This window comes from Ictidomys tridecemlineatus, chromosome 15, assembly GCF_052094955.1.
Source record: "Ictidomys tridecemlineatus isolate mIctTri1 chromosome 15, mIctTri1.hap1, whole genome shotgun sequence".
Lineage (NCBI taxonomy): Eukaryota > Metazoa > Chordata > Mammalia > Rodentia > Sciuridae > Ictidomys > Ictidomys tridecemlineatus.
In genome coordinates this window covers 55,463,393-55,479,066 of record NC_135491.1, presented here as the reverse complement: position 1 = coordinate 55,479,066, position 15,674 = coordinate 55,463,393, and the positions used below count along the sequence as shown (strand labels likewise).

At 58.4% G+C, this 15,674-nt stretch overlaps 1 protein-coding gene across 2 annotated transcripts in view; it reads right to left on the bottom strand.

The window, feature by feature from the left end:
- Window positions 1–4,553: 4,553 nt before the first annotated feature.
- Cmip (c-Maf inducing protein) overlaps window positions 4,554–15,674 on the bottom strand; it is a 193,477-nt gene continuing 182,356 nt past the window's right edge. For both annotated transcript variants that reach the window (XM_078032727.1, XM_040280056.2), the window contains 7 exons: window positions 13,870–13,986; window positions 12,344–12,484; window positions 11,724–11,771; window positions 10,533–10,679; window positions 9,686–9,791; window positions 8,681–8,751; window positions 4,554–6,409 (listed from right to left, as the gene is read on the bottom strand). In XM_078032727.1, coding sequence (XP_077888853.1) covers window positions 6,356–6,409; window positions 8,681–8,751; window positions 9,686–9,791; window positions 10,533–10,679; window positions 11,724–11,771; window positions 12,344–12,484; window positions 13,870–13,986 — 684 coding nt within the window. In that variant the 3' untranslated portion in view covers window positions 4,554–6,355. The remainder of the gene's footprint in view (window positions 6,410–8,680; window positions 8,752–9,685; window positions 9,792–10,532; window positions 10,680–11,723; window positions 11,772–12,343; window positions 12,485–13,869; window positions 13,987–15,674) is intronic.

The window sequence follows — 15,674 nt, the reverse complement described above, 5'->3', positions numbered from 1 at the left end:
TGAGGAGCTGCAGCCATCTTGTCATTTAAAAAGTCATTCTTTGGTGCTACTTTTTTTTTTTTTAAGTGCCATTCATGCCACACAAGATAAACCGTTTTAAAGTATGCATCTCTTGACAGTTAGAATATTCACAGTCGTGCAAACACCATTTCCATCTAGTCCCCAAACACATTCAGCACCCAAGCAAAACCCTATACCCACTCAGCAGTCTCCCCCAACCCCGGCCCCTGGCAAATGCCTACCTGCAGTCTCTACAGAGCTGCCCCTTCTGGAAGCTTCCAGTGGAAGGGTGTGCTGTGCCGTGCTCTGGGCCTAGCTTCCTTGGCTGCACCATGTGTCTGAGGCTCGCTTGCGTCGTAGGTTGTATCAGTACTTTATTCCATTTTAGGACCAGTATCTGTTCCTCGTGTACTTACCATTCTGGTCGATGGACATTTGGGTTGTTCCCACCTGATGTCCTTTTAAAAGTCGTGGGGAACATGGGTGGCAAATTGCCCACATTGTCATTGCAGGAGACACCCCGTCTCCAGGGTCAGGACGGGAGCATCTCCATCATGCCAGTGCTCCCTGACCCCTCCCGGGTCCACAGCAACCCCACTGCAGAGACAGCTGCCCGGTGACCTCTGGAACGTGTGGGGCGCTCACCTACTCCTGAGCTCCCTAGCAGGAGCAATATTGGTCCAATTAATCCATGACATTCCGTGACATTGTGTCTCAGTTGTTGGCTCCTCCCTCCTGTTCGGTGGAGGTCTCTTGTGTCTGTCTCTGTACTGACTCCTTCGCCAGCTAACAAGGACTTTCACGCTGTCCCCCTGTGACTCTCCCCTGGTGTTGCTCTGCTGTGGACATTTGAGCCCTTCCACTCTCTGGCTATTATAAATCGTGCTGCTGGGAACACTCTTGCTCCTGTTTGGGGGGTGGGTGTGTTCGGCTCTAACCGGGGTAGTGGTTACGGGGCTTCCGCAGGCTGCGTCCCACTGGCCGGGCTGAGCCGTCGCCAGCACCCACCCCCATCTCCAAACTCCAGTGCAAGACAGTTCTCAGGCTCCGGCACAGACCCTTCCAGCTGGGCCCAGGGGGTCCTTCAGTAGCTACGGGGCTGGGTGACCATGCAGTCCTCTTGGGAGGGCTTGCAGTCCACCCCTTCCTCTGTCTCCTAACGTGGTTAGTCACTTTTGTTACTTGGCCTTCCCCAGAAGCAGACGATGAGGTGAAGGCCAAGTACGGGAGGTTGTTCAGGAAATGGTCCCAGAAAACACCAGGGGGACAAAGGGAAGGCCTGGGAGGGGCAGGGGAGGGAAGGATGTCCTAACAAGTCGCCAGCGCAACTGGGGATTAACCCAGGGAGGGACTGGGAGCTGTCCACTCCCCTCCAGGAGTGAGTTGAGGGACCACTGCCCCACCTCCCATCTGTCATGGCCCAGGGCTGCAGCAGGGCCCAGGGCTGCAGCAGGGCCCAGGGGCTAACTCTGGCCCTGCTGTCTGCCTTCGGAAGAAGGCAAGAAAACTGAAAGTCGCCTTGCCTGCCTGCCCACCCTCCCGAGCCAGTCACCATATTGTGCAGCTTATACCTGCACCTCTCTGGGCTCTTTCTCCACGTGGTCCAGGCCCCAGGGCGGCTCATCCACTCACCAGCCATAGCAGACCTTCCCAGAGGCCTGGTCTATGGCCTTGCGAAGAGACCCAGCCTCTCCTGGCTGCTGCTCCTGGGTGAGTTCCGGGGATCCTGTTAGTGTCTGTTCAGAGCCACGCCAGGAGGGGTGAAGAGTGAGACCCGTGAAACCCCAGTACCTCTGGCACGTGGTGGGTCCAGGCACGCGCTTTGCTTAAAAATCGTGACTTTATAATCATTCCTTCTCCTCCAGGTAAGTCCCGGGCTCCTGAATATGATCAGTAAGAAATAGTTCACCTCTCCTTCCCCTCTGGCCACGGTGTCCAGTGGTGCCCCTGGGAAACCCCTACCTAGCTGTGTGCAGGTGGCCCTCTATGGGAAATGATCTTTGAAGATGCCACTAAGGATCTTGAGATGATGCCATCCCTAAATCCAGTGTGAAGCGTGCCTGTAACCCCAGCAACTCGGAAAACTGTCAGGAGGATCTCAAGTTCAAGGCCAGTCTTGGCAACTTAGCAAGACCCTGTCTCAAAACAAAATGCAAGGGCTGAGCCATGGCTCAGTGGTCGAGTAGCACGGACGAGTCCCTGGATTTGATCCTCAGCACCACATAAAAATAAATAAATAAAATAAAGGCATTGTTTCCAACTACAACTAAAAAATAATAAAAAATAATAAAATGTAAAGAAAAAACAAAGAGCCGGGGACGGGCTGGGATGCGGCTCAGCGGGTTCAATTTCAGGACAGAAAGAAAGAAAAAAGGAGAGGCCCGCAGACCCTGGCCAAGAGGTGCAGGAAGTCAGGCAGGATGGCAGTGAGGCCACCATAAGCCTCGGAGGCCAGGAGCCACCAGCAGCTGGTGACAGGAGGAGCCTCCCGAGGAAGCAGGGCCTCTGCATCTGCAGGTCAGGTTTCTCCAAACCGGGAGAGGGCGATTCCCCTCCCCGCCCCCCAGCTGGGGTAACCGCCCAGGGGACGAAGCCAGTCACCAACGCCCCAAGCACTGCATTGGTTTCAGATAGCAGCAGTGCGTGGGCTCACAGTCTGAAGGCTCAAGTCCTGACCCGGCGAGCTTCCTGAGGGCTGAATGAGGGCCTCCTGGGCTCCCAGCTCCAGGAGGTCACTGGTCATGTCTCGGTGGACCAGGTCCACCCTAGGCACGTCATTTTACCTTAGTCACCTCTTAAAGATCCTGTCTTCAAAGCCACAATTTGAGCTAACGGGGGAGCGGGGAACAGTTCATCCCCAGCAATTCCATGCTCCAACCTCTCCCCCACCCCAATGGCAGTGCCCAGTGTTGGGGGGCTCTGGTTGTGGCCCAGGCTGGCCCTGTTCCTGTCCCCTCTGGTGAATGGCAAGTGTCCTCTCTCTTCATGTGTAATGCCACCTCCTCCAGAAGCCGCTGACTCCGAGAGGCCCACATACGCCACCACCCATCCCTGTCATAGTGCCCTGTCGTGGAGTGTGCTGTGTGACAGTGTGACTGATCACTGCTCACCAGCAAGCCTGGACACCAGGCCCCTGGAGGGCAAGACCGTGTTTCCTGATCTCCTCCCCACCCCGCTCCACTTTGTTTTAGTACCAGGGATTTGACCCACTGAGCCACACCCCAGACCTTATTCTTCTTTGAGACAGGATCTCACTAAGCTGCTTAGCCCCTTGCTAGGTCACTGCGGCTGGCCTCAAACTTGCAATCTTCCTGCCTCAGCCTCCCGAGTCCCTGGGATGACAGGCATGCTCCACCACAATGGCTCTTGGTTCTTTTTCTAAGCCACTTTAGTTAGGTGTGATTGACGTGCAAGCAGCTGTACACAAGGAATGTGTACAACTAGATGGGTCTGGAGATCGTACGCATATGACCCTGTCACCATAGTCTATGCCATAAACATGTCCATCCTCTCCAGAAGCTTCCTCTTGCCCACTTGATATTATTTTCCACCCTGGGCTGGGCGGCAAGGTCAGGTCAAGGGTCTTGTCATGGGCATGTGCACACAAGGCCTGTGGCTGGCCATGGTGAAGCCAAGGCCATCTAGGGCTCCTGCGGCATTGGAGAGCCTGCCCCACCCCGCTGCAGGTCCCAGGCCCCTGACTCCCTCCCACAGTACCTGCATTCTGCATCACCAGAGCAGGTGCATGCTGGGAGGCTGGAACCCTGTTCTTACAGGGCAGGGCAAAGGCCTCCCAGGAATGTGGAGGGGTGGGCAGAGATGGGCAGGGGCCTTGGATTCCACCTGGCTCAAGAACACCAGGTGGAGCAGAGAGTTGCCTGGGCAGGCCGGTGAAGGGCTGGAGGGAGAGCAGCAAGGGTGAGGGGTGGGGTGGTAGGACAGACCAGGCTGAGCACCGGGCAGCGCGGACACCTTAATGAGATGGGAAACCTGCAGGATGACTGGTGTGGTAAAAGGGTGGAGATACAACTTCTCTAGTTGGATAAGTCGAGTCTGTTTCCTGAAGGCATCTGGGGGGGCTGTGGCTAATGGATGGGTCTAGGTTCTGTGGCCAGAGTCCTCCCCTAAACCAGCAGCAGCTGCTTGACCAAAACGCAGAGTCCCAGGCCCACCCTGACCTGCAGGGTCACAAGATACCCAGGTGGCTGGGGATGTGCTGGGCTAGGGCTTCCACATGGCCCCGCTGAACAGCAGCAGAGGCCTGGGTCTATAGCACAGGCTCTCACCAGGTGAGTGATTGTGTCCCCTGGCAAAGTCTGGAGACTTGGGCACGCAGGAGTGGGGGCGGGGGTACTGGTGGCAGAGACCAGGGATACTGTTCAGCATGTCCTACTGAACAGCTCAGCTGTGCATCAAAGTCATGGGTCCAGGGTCAGGCGTCCAGGTTGAGAAGCCAGAGTCTTCATGGACGCAGGAGAGGGTGCCCTGCGACTGTCCTGGGCCTTGTCCCCCCTTGCCCAGCCCCCAAGCCACACAGAAAAGCCAGACGTGGATGAGTCACTTACAGTTTATTTTTGCCTGAAGTATTTCACATCTCTTTGTACACAGCTACGAGACAGAGTAGCAACCATCAGGAAAAGCGACAGTGCGGGGGGAGGTGGCATGTCTTGTTTCTTCTTCTTCTTCTTTTTTTTTTTTTTCTTTTTTAAAATTTTTTTTGCTTCTGCTTCTTCCTGCACCGGAGTGCTGTGAAGTACGGAACCGGGGTAAGAAAGTCAAACCAAACAACGGAAAACAACAACAACAGAAAACGGAACACAAAACGGAACACACTCACACACGCACACACCGGAAAACCTGGCACGAAAATGAAGTAAGACTGAAACCCAATTTCTTTTTTTTTTCCTTTTTTAAAAAAATGAGGGCATAGTAGGGGTAATAAAGTCTACTAGCAAAGTATAAAACGACAAAGCATGGTTTCCATCGAGTGAGATTAAATAGATATAAAACAATGACATCGACTGTGGGGTAGGTCTGAGGTGCCGGTGGGGGGACGTATTTGTGCTGAACCAACAGAAAAGGGAGCTGGGGGAGAGGGGGACCCCAAATAAACCATCACGGGACTGTCCTGTACAGTGAGGGCTTGTTAAGAAAAAGCCAACCGTTATAAAAGAATGGAGGTTGTCTGTCTTCAGAACAGGTGTGGGGACAGGAACGTCTTCGCTGCAGTGGTCACGTTGATAGGGGTGGCTGGGCAGTCAGGCTGGCAGGGCGAAGGATCTCTCTTCTCCCAGGAGACCATGCAGAGGCGGGCATGCGTGAGGGCCATGGGGGCAGGGACACGATGGCTGGGGAGGCCACAGGTCGCAAGTCCAGTAGGGGACAGGGAGGGACAGCAAGGGCCGCAGGGGGTTGGGAGCTGTGGGTGGGAGCAGCTCTTCTACCAAGGAGGATGGGGGCTAGAGCCCCTTCCAAATCTGTGACAGGGGCCAGGAAAAGAACTCGGGCCTTAGAGGAGCAAGACTTGGTTACGGGGACCCCATTTCTTCCTCCTCCCCTGAGCCTGACCCCTACCCGTGGGAAGTGGAGATGTCTGGAAATCAGGAATACACAGAGGCAGGGGTGGGCAGGGAGCAGACAGACAGACGGGAGCATTAGCATACAGAATCCTTTACGAAAAAGCAATTAATTTTCCAAGGAGGGTCTTTTTTTTTGTCTTTTGTTTTTTTTCTTTTTTTTTTTGTCTGTTTCCTTTAAAAAAATAACAATACTACCACTAACCCAACAGCTGACTGGTTGTACAGTACTACACGCCAGGGGGTGGGGAGGGGTCAGACTTCATAAATAAGAGCAGGTCCCAGACCCGCAATTTGTCAACATTTCTTAAATAGGTGCATTATTTAAATCTTATGTACAACAAGAACCACTTTGCATAGCAATGGTGAGGACACAGGACGGTGCGATGACGTGACTGGTCTTCTCGTCTGACGGCAGGGGCGGATCCCACTCAGCTCGGGCCTCCAGGAGGAAAGCTCCTGGGCTGGCGAGATGGCAGCATCCCAGTTGACAGTGACGTTCCCACACGGCATTAAACACAGAGGCAAAGAAAATCCACCAAGGGCCCCTGGCCGCCCCTTCCTGTCCCGCTGAAGCTCCTCTTGTTGCCACAAAGTCCGCTTTAGATCAGGTCAAGGTTCCGATTATGAAGCTAAAAGAATTAGGCGGGGCGGGCGTGCTGTGGACCCCTCCCCCGCCCCAGGCTCCCCCTCCACCCACAGCGGGTGGGACCCAGGACCTGCCGCCCTAGGCTATTAGTCAAGAGTCGCTGCTGCAACGTCCCTGCCACCGCGGAGCTTCACCAGGCTTCTGTGTAGCGGACGTCCACCTCCTTCAGATTAGGAAGCTTGGCCTGTGGACAGCAAGGGCGCAAGGGGGTCCCTGTCAGTCACAGGCCACTTGGGCCTGGAACCAGGTGGCATGGAGCGCCACCCTGCCCCCTCTCAGACTCTGCAGGCCGAGGTGGGTGAACCAGCTCTGCCGCTCACTGGCTGCCTGACCTGGAGCAAACCACGGCCTCTCTGGCCCCGATTCCTCCGCGTGGCAAACAAGAGGCACAGTCTCAGGCTGGAAGGTCGGTGCTAGGGGTGGACTACCCCGGGGCCTCCCGCTGTCTACTGCTGTCCACCGGCCCCGTTACCAGGCCGTGGGTGGGAAGATGGAGTGGGCATGGCTAGTCCCAGGTGTGAGGCGGGGGCACGCCCCCTGGCCCTGGGGCGTCATGTGACCCCACCTCTCCCTCTCAGCGCAGCTTCCACCTTTCTGTTCTGTGGCCAACTCTTCTTGTTTCTATTGTAAAAGCTTTCACTGTACAGAGGCAGCTGCCCCCTGCCTTCCTGCCTACCCAGCTTCCCTGGGCCCTGCCACCGGGAGTCACAGATGCGTGCACACCCATGAACACACGCGCACTCAGGAAACTCCTGGCCCCCATGCTCCCGCACTCAGCAACCCGGGCCCCGCTGCCAGGCAGGGCGGCTTGCTGGGCCTGAGTCAGCACACGGAATCCAAGCTTTCCAGACCAGGCGGCCCACAGAGGAATCTAGATTTCCAGGTTCTCTCCCAAAACAGGAAGATCAGGCCAGATGGGCAGCAAATCACGTGACTCTGCCTGCCTGGCCAGCGCACAGGCCTCCTGCTCTGGGTCCTCAACACTGAAGCCAGCTGAAGCCCAGAATCACCAGGCTGGCACCACACTTTTCTTGAGTGTGTGAAAATAAAAACGTGAAGAAGCAATTTTCCCCTTGAGCAGCCTTTGGGCCCCCTGCACCCCTTGCTCCCCCTGCAGGGCACAGAAGCACAGGACTCTGGGCACCCGGATGCAGGGCACTTGGGGCTGCGTCTCGGGCTGTGGTGAAAAGGGAAGCCTGGGCGGGGTGAAGGCACACAGCTAGCTCTGGCAGGCAGGGGGCCCTGGCGCCGCAGCCCTCCCCAGCCAGGGTGAAGGTCCACGGCCCACTGGGCAGCACAGGGAAGACTCAGGAGTGGGTGGGTGAGGCTTGGTGGCCGTGCCCCCGCCCTTCCCGTCCCCTGCCTCCTCTGTGTGTTCATCTGGATGCTCTAAGCCCCTCTCTGCTGGCTGTCCCACCCCTCTTGCTGGTCCCTTTGAGCCCTTGCTTGCCAGGACTGAGCGTGCCTTCTGGGCAGAGGTCCTGGCAGCCACACCCTGGTGTCCCTTCCCAACAAGGGCCCGGGGGCCGTGGGTACTCCAGGTCTGGAGCTTGACCTGAACGAGCCCTGGCTGTGGAGATCTGCTGCGCAGGAGGCGCCACCAGAAGGGGCCACGGGAGCCTGGCTGGAGTGGGGCTTGGCCACGGCTGCTGGAGGAGTCCCTCTAAGAGGCTTCCAGTGCGGCTCGCGGGTGCCACCTGTGCCTTCTGGCCTTCAGACGCGGCCCACACTTCCCAGAGTGCCAAGTGCTGGCCTCACCTGCTCCTTGTGGAGCCGCTGGCCCAGGCCAGGATGGTGGCAAGCCCTGCCTGCCAACTCCCCGAGCAGCTCTTCCCAGAGTGCCAGCACTCGGGTCCTGCTCCTGCGTCCAGGGTTCTGTTGCCCACGCGTCCAGCCAGGAGCCCAGTTCCTCAGCCGATGGCACTCACCCTGTGAAATGCTCTGCCTGCTTCTACTGTGGCTCCCCCACACAAAAAAGCTGTTTTCCACACAAGGGCCTGAACAGGCTTTGAAAGCATAACTCGGCACCTTGCAAGTGCCCTTGTAGGCTTTCTGCTGAGTGGACGGAACCCAGAGGCCTCCTGCGACTTGCCAGGGCTTCTTCACCGGCCCTGTCTGTTCCTCGTCTCCCTTTCTAGCTTACGTGCAAGTCAGGTTTGCCTTCTCTGCCTCAGGGCCTTTGCTCTTTCTCTTGCCCTGGGCATCCCTGATTCTGTATCTTTGGGTCTCAGTATACATGGCCTCTTCGAAGGGATCGTTGCTGGTTCCCCACACCAGTGGCCTGCCCTATTTCCGGTCTCTGCATGCCCTGCTGGCCTCCTCCTCACCAGCCCACCCACCCCACCCACCACCTGCCCTTGATGCTCTCCTTCACCTGCTAATGTAACGGCCCCTTTACTGGAGAAGCAGCTCTATGCACCGACAGGTGGCTGCCTGCCGCAGGGAGGGCGTTTACCTTCAGGTCCTCGTAGGTGTCGGCCGAGAGCTTGGTGCTGTTCATGTTCAAACTGCAGAGGCTCTTCATGGCTGCCAAGGCAAGAGACAGAGCTGGGCCTGCGGGAGGAGCCCCCTGCAGATGGGCGGGGAGCTGCCCCAGGTGGAGTCTACTCAGGCGCAGGTCTTGATTCTAGACCAGGGATACCCAGAGCTCGCCTGACATACCCTGGACCTGCGCAGGAGGCTGGCCCTTCCCCTCGGGCAGCCAGGACGCTCTCTGGGAGATGCAGGCTCAGAGCCGCTCCCCAAGCTTGGTGTGAGTCGTGTGGGGAGTTGTGGGGACACAGGTCCCTTGCCCATTCCCAGAAATGCTGAGGCTGGGACAGGTCCTGGAATCCACAGGCCCTTCAGACACCCTTTCCCATGATTCCGAGGAGCACACCTGCTGCAAACCTCACCCCTGGCCCCTGCCTCTCTGCCCAGCCCTGCTGCCCCCCACCATCTGAACCGGCCCAGACCTTGTGGGGTTGTGACCAATGCGCAGAGCATCGCCTTCCGGGCCACCTCTTACCATCTATTGCCACATCCATAACCAACCACCTCTCTCGAAGCCTACTCTGGTCCCCTGCCTGCTGAGCCAGGGGCCAGAAAAGGGAAAGGCAGTCAATGCAGATTTCCAGGCTCAATACCCCCAAGATTACAGTTCATTAGGCCAGGGTCAGGGCACGGGGATCTGCATTCCAGGTCCCCTGAGGCTCCTGTGTTGGGCAGCACTCCTCAATTTGGAATGGGCCTGGCAGTGGCGTGGGCACCTGAGTGCCAAGCAGTCTCTGTGGGGAGGGGTGGGCTGGACTCCCTCCTGATTTCCTTCTACTAACTATAGGCTCCATGAGGGCACAGACAGGCCCCTTTCTCTCTTGTTCCCACAAGTGCTTGGCAAAGAGCAGGTGTGCTTATATAGTGGATGCCAGTCATTCAGCACAGTGTGGGAGTACATGGCCCTCCCCACAACCCTGAGACTCACAGCTGAGGGCCAGCAGGCCGGCGTCGGTGACCGGGGTCTCGCACAGGTTCAGCACCTGGAGCATGGTGAGGTGTTCCGACAGGAGCCGCAGGCCGGCGTCTCCAAACTGTGGGCAGAGAGACTCTCAGCCACCCCAGGACCCCAGGCTGGGGAAGAGCTGGGGGGCAGGGGCTGGAGCTGCTCTATGTCCCTCCAGGGAATCTGATGTCTGCCTGTCCTGGTTCACATCCAGTTTCTGCTGGGGGCTGGGGCCAGGGGCGGGCCCTTCCTGGAGTCGGTTTCAGTGTCAAGGAGGCTCTGAACTCAAGTGACCCTTAAGCTCCCAGCAGCACCTGCTGGGCAGGACGGTGGCAAGGGTGGAACAGGGTCCAGAGGGCATGGGAGCGGCATGCTCCTCTTCTCTAGGATGAGGTGGTGACAGAGCCTGTGCTTCCCAGGACGGATGGAGAGCTCAGCAGGTGAGCCTGGTGCAAGGGCCAGCAGAGGGCAGCCAGTGATGTCCTGCGGGAAGCAGCTCAGGAGCTCCCTGTGTGCTTCCTGCAGCCACAGACCGAGGAGCACACCTGCTGCAAACCTCACCCCTGGCCCCTGCCTCTCTGCCCAGCCCTGCTGCCCCCCACCTGTCTCAGCCCAATCCCCACCAGCCTCATGCTCTGCGTGTCCTTGTCCTGGGCCTCAGTGTTCCTAACTGTGAAACAGGCCACTGGGTTTGTAGGCCCTCAACCCCTCCCACCTGCGGAATGGCACCAAGCTGGAGGAAGAGGGTGGTAGCTGGGCCCCATGGACACCAGGGAGCACAGGGCAGGGAGGGGGCAGGGTGAGGAGGGTGCAGGGTGAGGGTGCACACCTGAGTGGACCACAGGTTCAGCTGCTTGAGAGAAGGCAGTTTGATGAGGTGCTCAGCGCAGGCACTGGTTACATTGGTGAAGGCCAAACTGAGGTTCTCCAGGTTTCCAAAGGAGCCCGAGCTCAGCAAGCGAGCCAGGTCAGCGTCCTGCAGAGGGTGGTGGACTTAGGGCAGTGCTGGGCCACCTGGAGCTCCCCAGGCCCTGAGGAGCTCCCTGCCTCTTCTCCCAGAACCTCACATTCCCTGGCTCTGGGCTGCAAAACCTGGGGCCGAGGTGATGGTGGGAGGGCGCCTCCACCTGTGCATGCCGCTGCAGGAACAGGTGAGGCCTTGCGTGTGACTCACATCCTGAGTCACCAGCTCTGGTGCTCCGAGGCCACACCCATCTTATGATGTGGGTGCATGCACGTCTGTGTGCGCGTGCATGGGCCTGGCCAGCTGTGTGCTCCCAGGCAGTCCCTGCTCGTTCCCCACACGCAAACACCGAAGCGCCCAGACTGACCAGCGCCTAAGCACGCGCTCCACCCCTTTCCACCGAGTCTCAGTGGCTGCCTGAGTTAAGGCTGATCTCCCAGCCCCCTGTGCAGCTAAGCAGGGCCATGCGGAACTTCTGGAAGGGTCTTAAAGGGAGGCCACGACTAGAGTGGAATCGCATGCCTGGAGTGTGGCAGATTTCTTGGTTTGAGACAAACCATGAGTCAAGGACAGTGGGGCAGCAGGTCAGAGGAAATACGCTCCCTGAAGACTCTGGAGAAGGGGAGTGGTGACACCCAGACCTCACAGGTTGTCGTGAGGATAACACAAACCAACGGTACAGTATCTGGCATTCAATGCCCAAGGGACATTAGCTCCTACCACCATTGCCACCACAACTGTGGCAGTATCACTAATATCACCGACATTCTTAGCTATTTATTTATTGAACCCAGGGCTTCACACATACTAAGCAGGTGTCCTACCACTGAGCCACGTCCCCAATATCACCAGTAATGTTGATCACAGCATTAAATTTCTCTTCTTGGTTTTCATTTCTCTCCCTGCAACCTGCTGAACCCGGGAAGAGCTGGCCTGCCCCACGCCAGGGGGTCTTTTCCACCCTCCCATGCCAGCAGCAGGTGTCCATCACTCCCCAGCAGGGTGGCCCCCGCACAGCCTCCCTCCCTGGCCCTGCAGAGAGCCAAACCCACTCACCGTGGACTTGGAGGGCAGCGTCAGTCTGGTGGGCCCGCCTTTCCTTTGCTGCAACAGAAGCCAGACTGGTCAAGCCCTGTCCCTCCACTTCTACCCCAGCTACCAGCCCTGGTGGAGCTATGGCTTTGCCCCAGAGCAGAAGGCAACCTGAGCTACCATGAGCACAGGCGCCACCAATCCAAGTCTTGATGGGGCCACTGTTGACAAATCCCACTGGGGCCCTGGAAGAGGTGGAGGAGCTGTGTCTTAGTTCCCAGTCCAAGGGCTGAGGGGACTGGGTGTGTAACATCCGCGCCCAGAACCCACTGGGTGAGGGCGGCTCAAGACCAGGGGCATCAACTCCCTGCCACTTCCCCCGCTTCCAGCAGCTCATGTGGCTGCCCGAGGATACAAAGTCCATTGGAAAAGAGACCCAGGTGCTGGCATTTGGATATTGGCCATGCACCGAAGCAGAAGGAAGCTGGGCACGGGAGGTTGAGAAGGAGCCAGTCCTGGCCAGGTCAAGTATGAGCTGTCTGACTTCTGGCCACTTGCTTCACCTCTCTGTCCACCTGGGAAGTGGCTGGTGGTAATCACGACCTCCCTGGCTTGGAGACCCAGGCCGGGCGGCGGGGACTCACCAGCTCCTTCAGCTCCCGCTGCCGGTCGCACAGCTGCTCGTACATGCGCTTGCCCACGTCCGTGCTCTCCAGCGTGGAGATGATCTGCAGCTGCGTGTCGTTGTTGTCAATGATGTTGTACTCCAGCATCAAGCACAGGATCTGGGGAACCAGAGGGGCACTGAGGGCAGGGTCTTCGGGGTGCAGAGGCTGAGCCCCGCCAGCCCTGGGGAGGGTCTGAGAGAAGCCGTGCACATGGAGGGAGGGCTCCCTGAGAGCTGGCACGCTGCTCTCCTTGCACTCCTGGCTGTGTGGTGCTGGGCAGACCCAGCCCAGTTCCCGGCCAGGATGGCAGGGAGCAGCGTCCATGCAGCTGTGTGCAGGTGCGTCCTCGGCAAACGTGCCCAGGAATGAGGCACGCAGGACCCCAGGGCTGCCAGGAAGCAACAAGCCCTTTCTCTCCCTGGCCCAGAGTGCGGCAGGAGAGGGCCCTGGGCACAGCCGCAGAACACATTTCCCAGTGCCTCCTGCACTGGTCAACTTGGATAGCAGTGCCTCTAAGACCCTCTTTCCAATGGCCTCCCCATTGCCAAGGGGAGCCCACCTGGCCAGCCCCTCACAGCCGCTCTTGCCTGCCTCCTGTCTCCCCACTCACCCTCTTCCCACCCCACCTCAGCCCCGACCACAGGTGTCAAGACCAAATCTGGATTCCTCACCAGACCCTTGGGCTCCTAACAGGCTAAGCAGATCCAGCCATCCTGACCTCCAATAAGCGTCTTTCTGCCATAGGGCCTTGGCACGGGCTGTCTCCACAGACTGGACCCTCTGTTCCTGTCGCCCTGCTAATGCCTCCTTGGTCCTACACTTCACCATAACCTCTAGTCCCACAGGAAGCATGTGGATTTAACACCTGCAGTTCTCTAGGCTCTTCCCACTGAGAGATGGCGTCTAAGTCCCATAGCCTTGACCAGCAGGTCGCTTGGCGACTCAGGTCTGAGGGGTCGAACGTGGCAGGCGTGACACTGCCTGACTTAGGAGGCTACGTTAAAAAGCAACATGGCTCGGGCCTGGCTCCTCCTGAACAGTTGCTGTGGGAGTCCTAGGCTTCGGGGACTTTGTGCTGGTGGTGGGAAGCAGGGGACAGGCCACACAGGGAGAAGCTGGGGAGTCCGGTCTTGCTTCCCCTCAGGCCAGGGAAACAGGCTGTGGAGAGGACCCAGCCCAGCCTCCGCCGAGTGGCCTCATGAGACCCCAAGCGAGCACTGCTTAGCTGAGCCGAGCCACCTCCAGATCCACGAGCCAAACAAGTATCACGGTTCTAAGCTCCCTCTGGGGTTGTGCTGCTGGCCACAGAGGAGCAGGCTGAAACTGCCCGGTCTCTCTGACCAACATGCTGGATCACAGCGGAAATAAAACACTGACCCAGAGACGCGCTGAGCTCAGCAGGGTTGGGCTGCTCCTGCTTCGCCCTGGTTCCCCGTGCTCTGTGACAGCTCCTGCTCCTGGGAGCCCGCCAATGCGGACGAAGGGCCAGGTCAGCTCCTTACCTCCACCATGGTCTGGTTCCCCCTCAGCGCCAGGAGCATGCAGGGGCCCAGCTTGTTTTCCGCCAGGGAGAGCAGAAACTTTTTGGTCTTGTAACAGGAGCCCATGAGGATGTGCACCTGTGAGGCAAGAAGGCCCAGGTGATGGCAGGGCCACCAAAGGAGGGGCTGTGGCCCCCAGTGCTGGCTCCTGCCTGCTGGGAGGAAGGGAGGAACCCGGAGCCATTGAATGGATCCTCCCGAGTGCTAAGCAGAAAACTGGATCTTCAGTGACCACCACACTCTCCCTGGGGATGCATGGGGCCCCTCCCAAAGAGGACAGACCTTAAGGACGTTAGGCTGAGCAAACAAGCAGGAACAGAAGGACAAATGTGACCACTGTGTGGGGCTGGGATGGGTGTGTTTCCAGAGACAGGCATCAATAGCCTCAAATGGTAACGCTTGTTAAAGTCCCTCTCCAGTGCCCAGGGGCTGTGCTGGCATTCCATTCTCTGAATTCTTAGCACTGCTGGACCCAGGTTGAAATCTGGGGGCAGCCCTCACTTGGGGAAGCACTGGACAGCTCCCACACCTGGGGCAAGTTGTCACCCACTCTGCTTCCCCGCCAAGCCCCATGAGCTGGAGTGTTGAAGAAGATGCCCACCCCACAGGCTGAGAGCTGGGAGACCCGCTCCCCCCTGTGCTCCTGGTCTGTCTGGTGTTTGGGGAGGTGTCCACGGCAGGGGTCCCCAGGCCATGGAGCTGGGGGAGGAGAAACCTCGCCTCTTCCCAACTTCACGCAGGCTGGGAGGCAGCCCGATCCAGGGGACACTGCTGTCCCTGCGTTGCCATGAAGTACCCCATTTCCACCCGGTGGTGGCCGCTTCCTTCCCTGCGCCACCACTAACAACTCAGGCACACACACAGAGGCACGGAGCCAGGCTGCCAGCTCCCTGATTCTCTCACGCTGAGTCCCTGCATCAAGGGCGGGGAGCACTGTGTTGCCATGGTGAAGCTGTGACATCAGAGGCCAGAGAGAGGCTGCGAAGAGCAGGAGCCGTGTGAGCATGGGTGGGCAGCAGGACAGGTTTCTGGGGTGCGGGGCACTGGGAAAGGAGTCCTGCAGCAGCGAGTGGTGGGGAGGGAGTCTGAGGGAGGTGCCCAGGGCAGGCCCCTCTAGGGCAGCTTCAGAGGCAGCCCTCGGCTGTCGTCACTGCACCAAGTCCACCGCAGTTAGCTGTCTGCCCAGTCCACAGGCTGTCAGCAGAGGGGACAGCAGCCACAGGCAGCAGCTAGGAGCATGGCTAGCTGCCTCACCCAGCATCTTGTCACCAGTGTGCCAAGGACAGGCTTACAAAGAAGGCCTCAAGCAAGCTCTGAACTTCTCTGGGCGTGTTCTAACCCAGGTGTAGAGCAACAGGAATGCTGAGCAGATGAACAAGGGCGGTGTGTGAGGGTCCGACAGGGTGCAGGGGGACACCGAGGGCACTGTGGATACAGTCCTGAGATGGGAAGAGCCACCCCGACCTTGACCCCTCTCTGCAAGGACTAAAGGAGTCTGTGGGTTTTAGTGCCTTCCGGGCGCCATGTGCTCAGGCCTCTGCCATAAGCTCAAGCAACTGTGGGGCCTGGGCAGTAAAGGCTGTGGCCATTAATGGCCTCGTCTACTATACAGGGCAAAGGTAAGGTTCCTCCTCCCAGAGCCAAGTGACATGGGCAACGCTCAGGAAAGGAGCGAGCAGGTGACCACCATCAGCACTGTTTCTGCAGAGGTGTTCCTGGACAGGCCACAGAGGGCTTGGGGCAGCTACTCTACTGGTCAGGAGGGG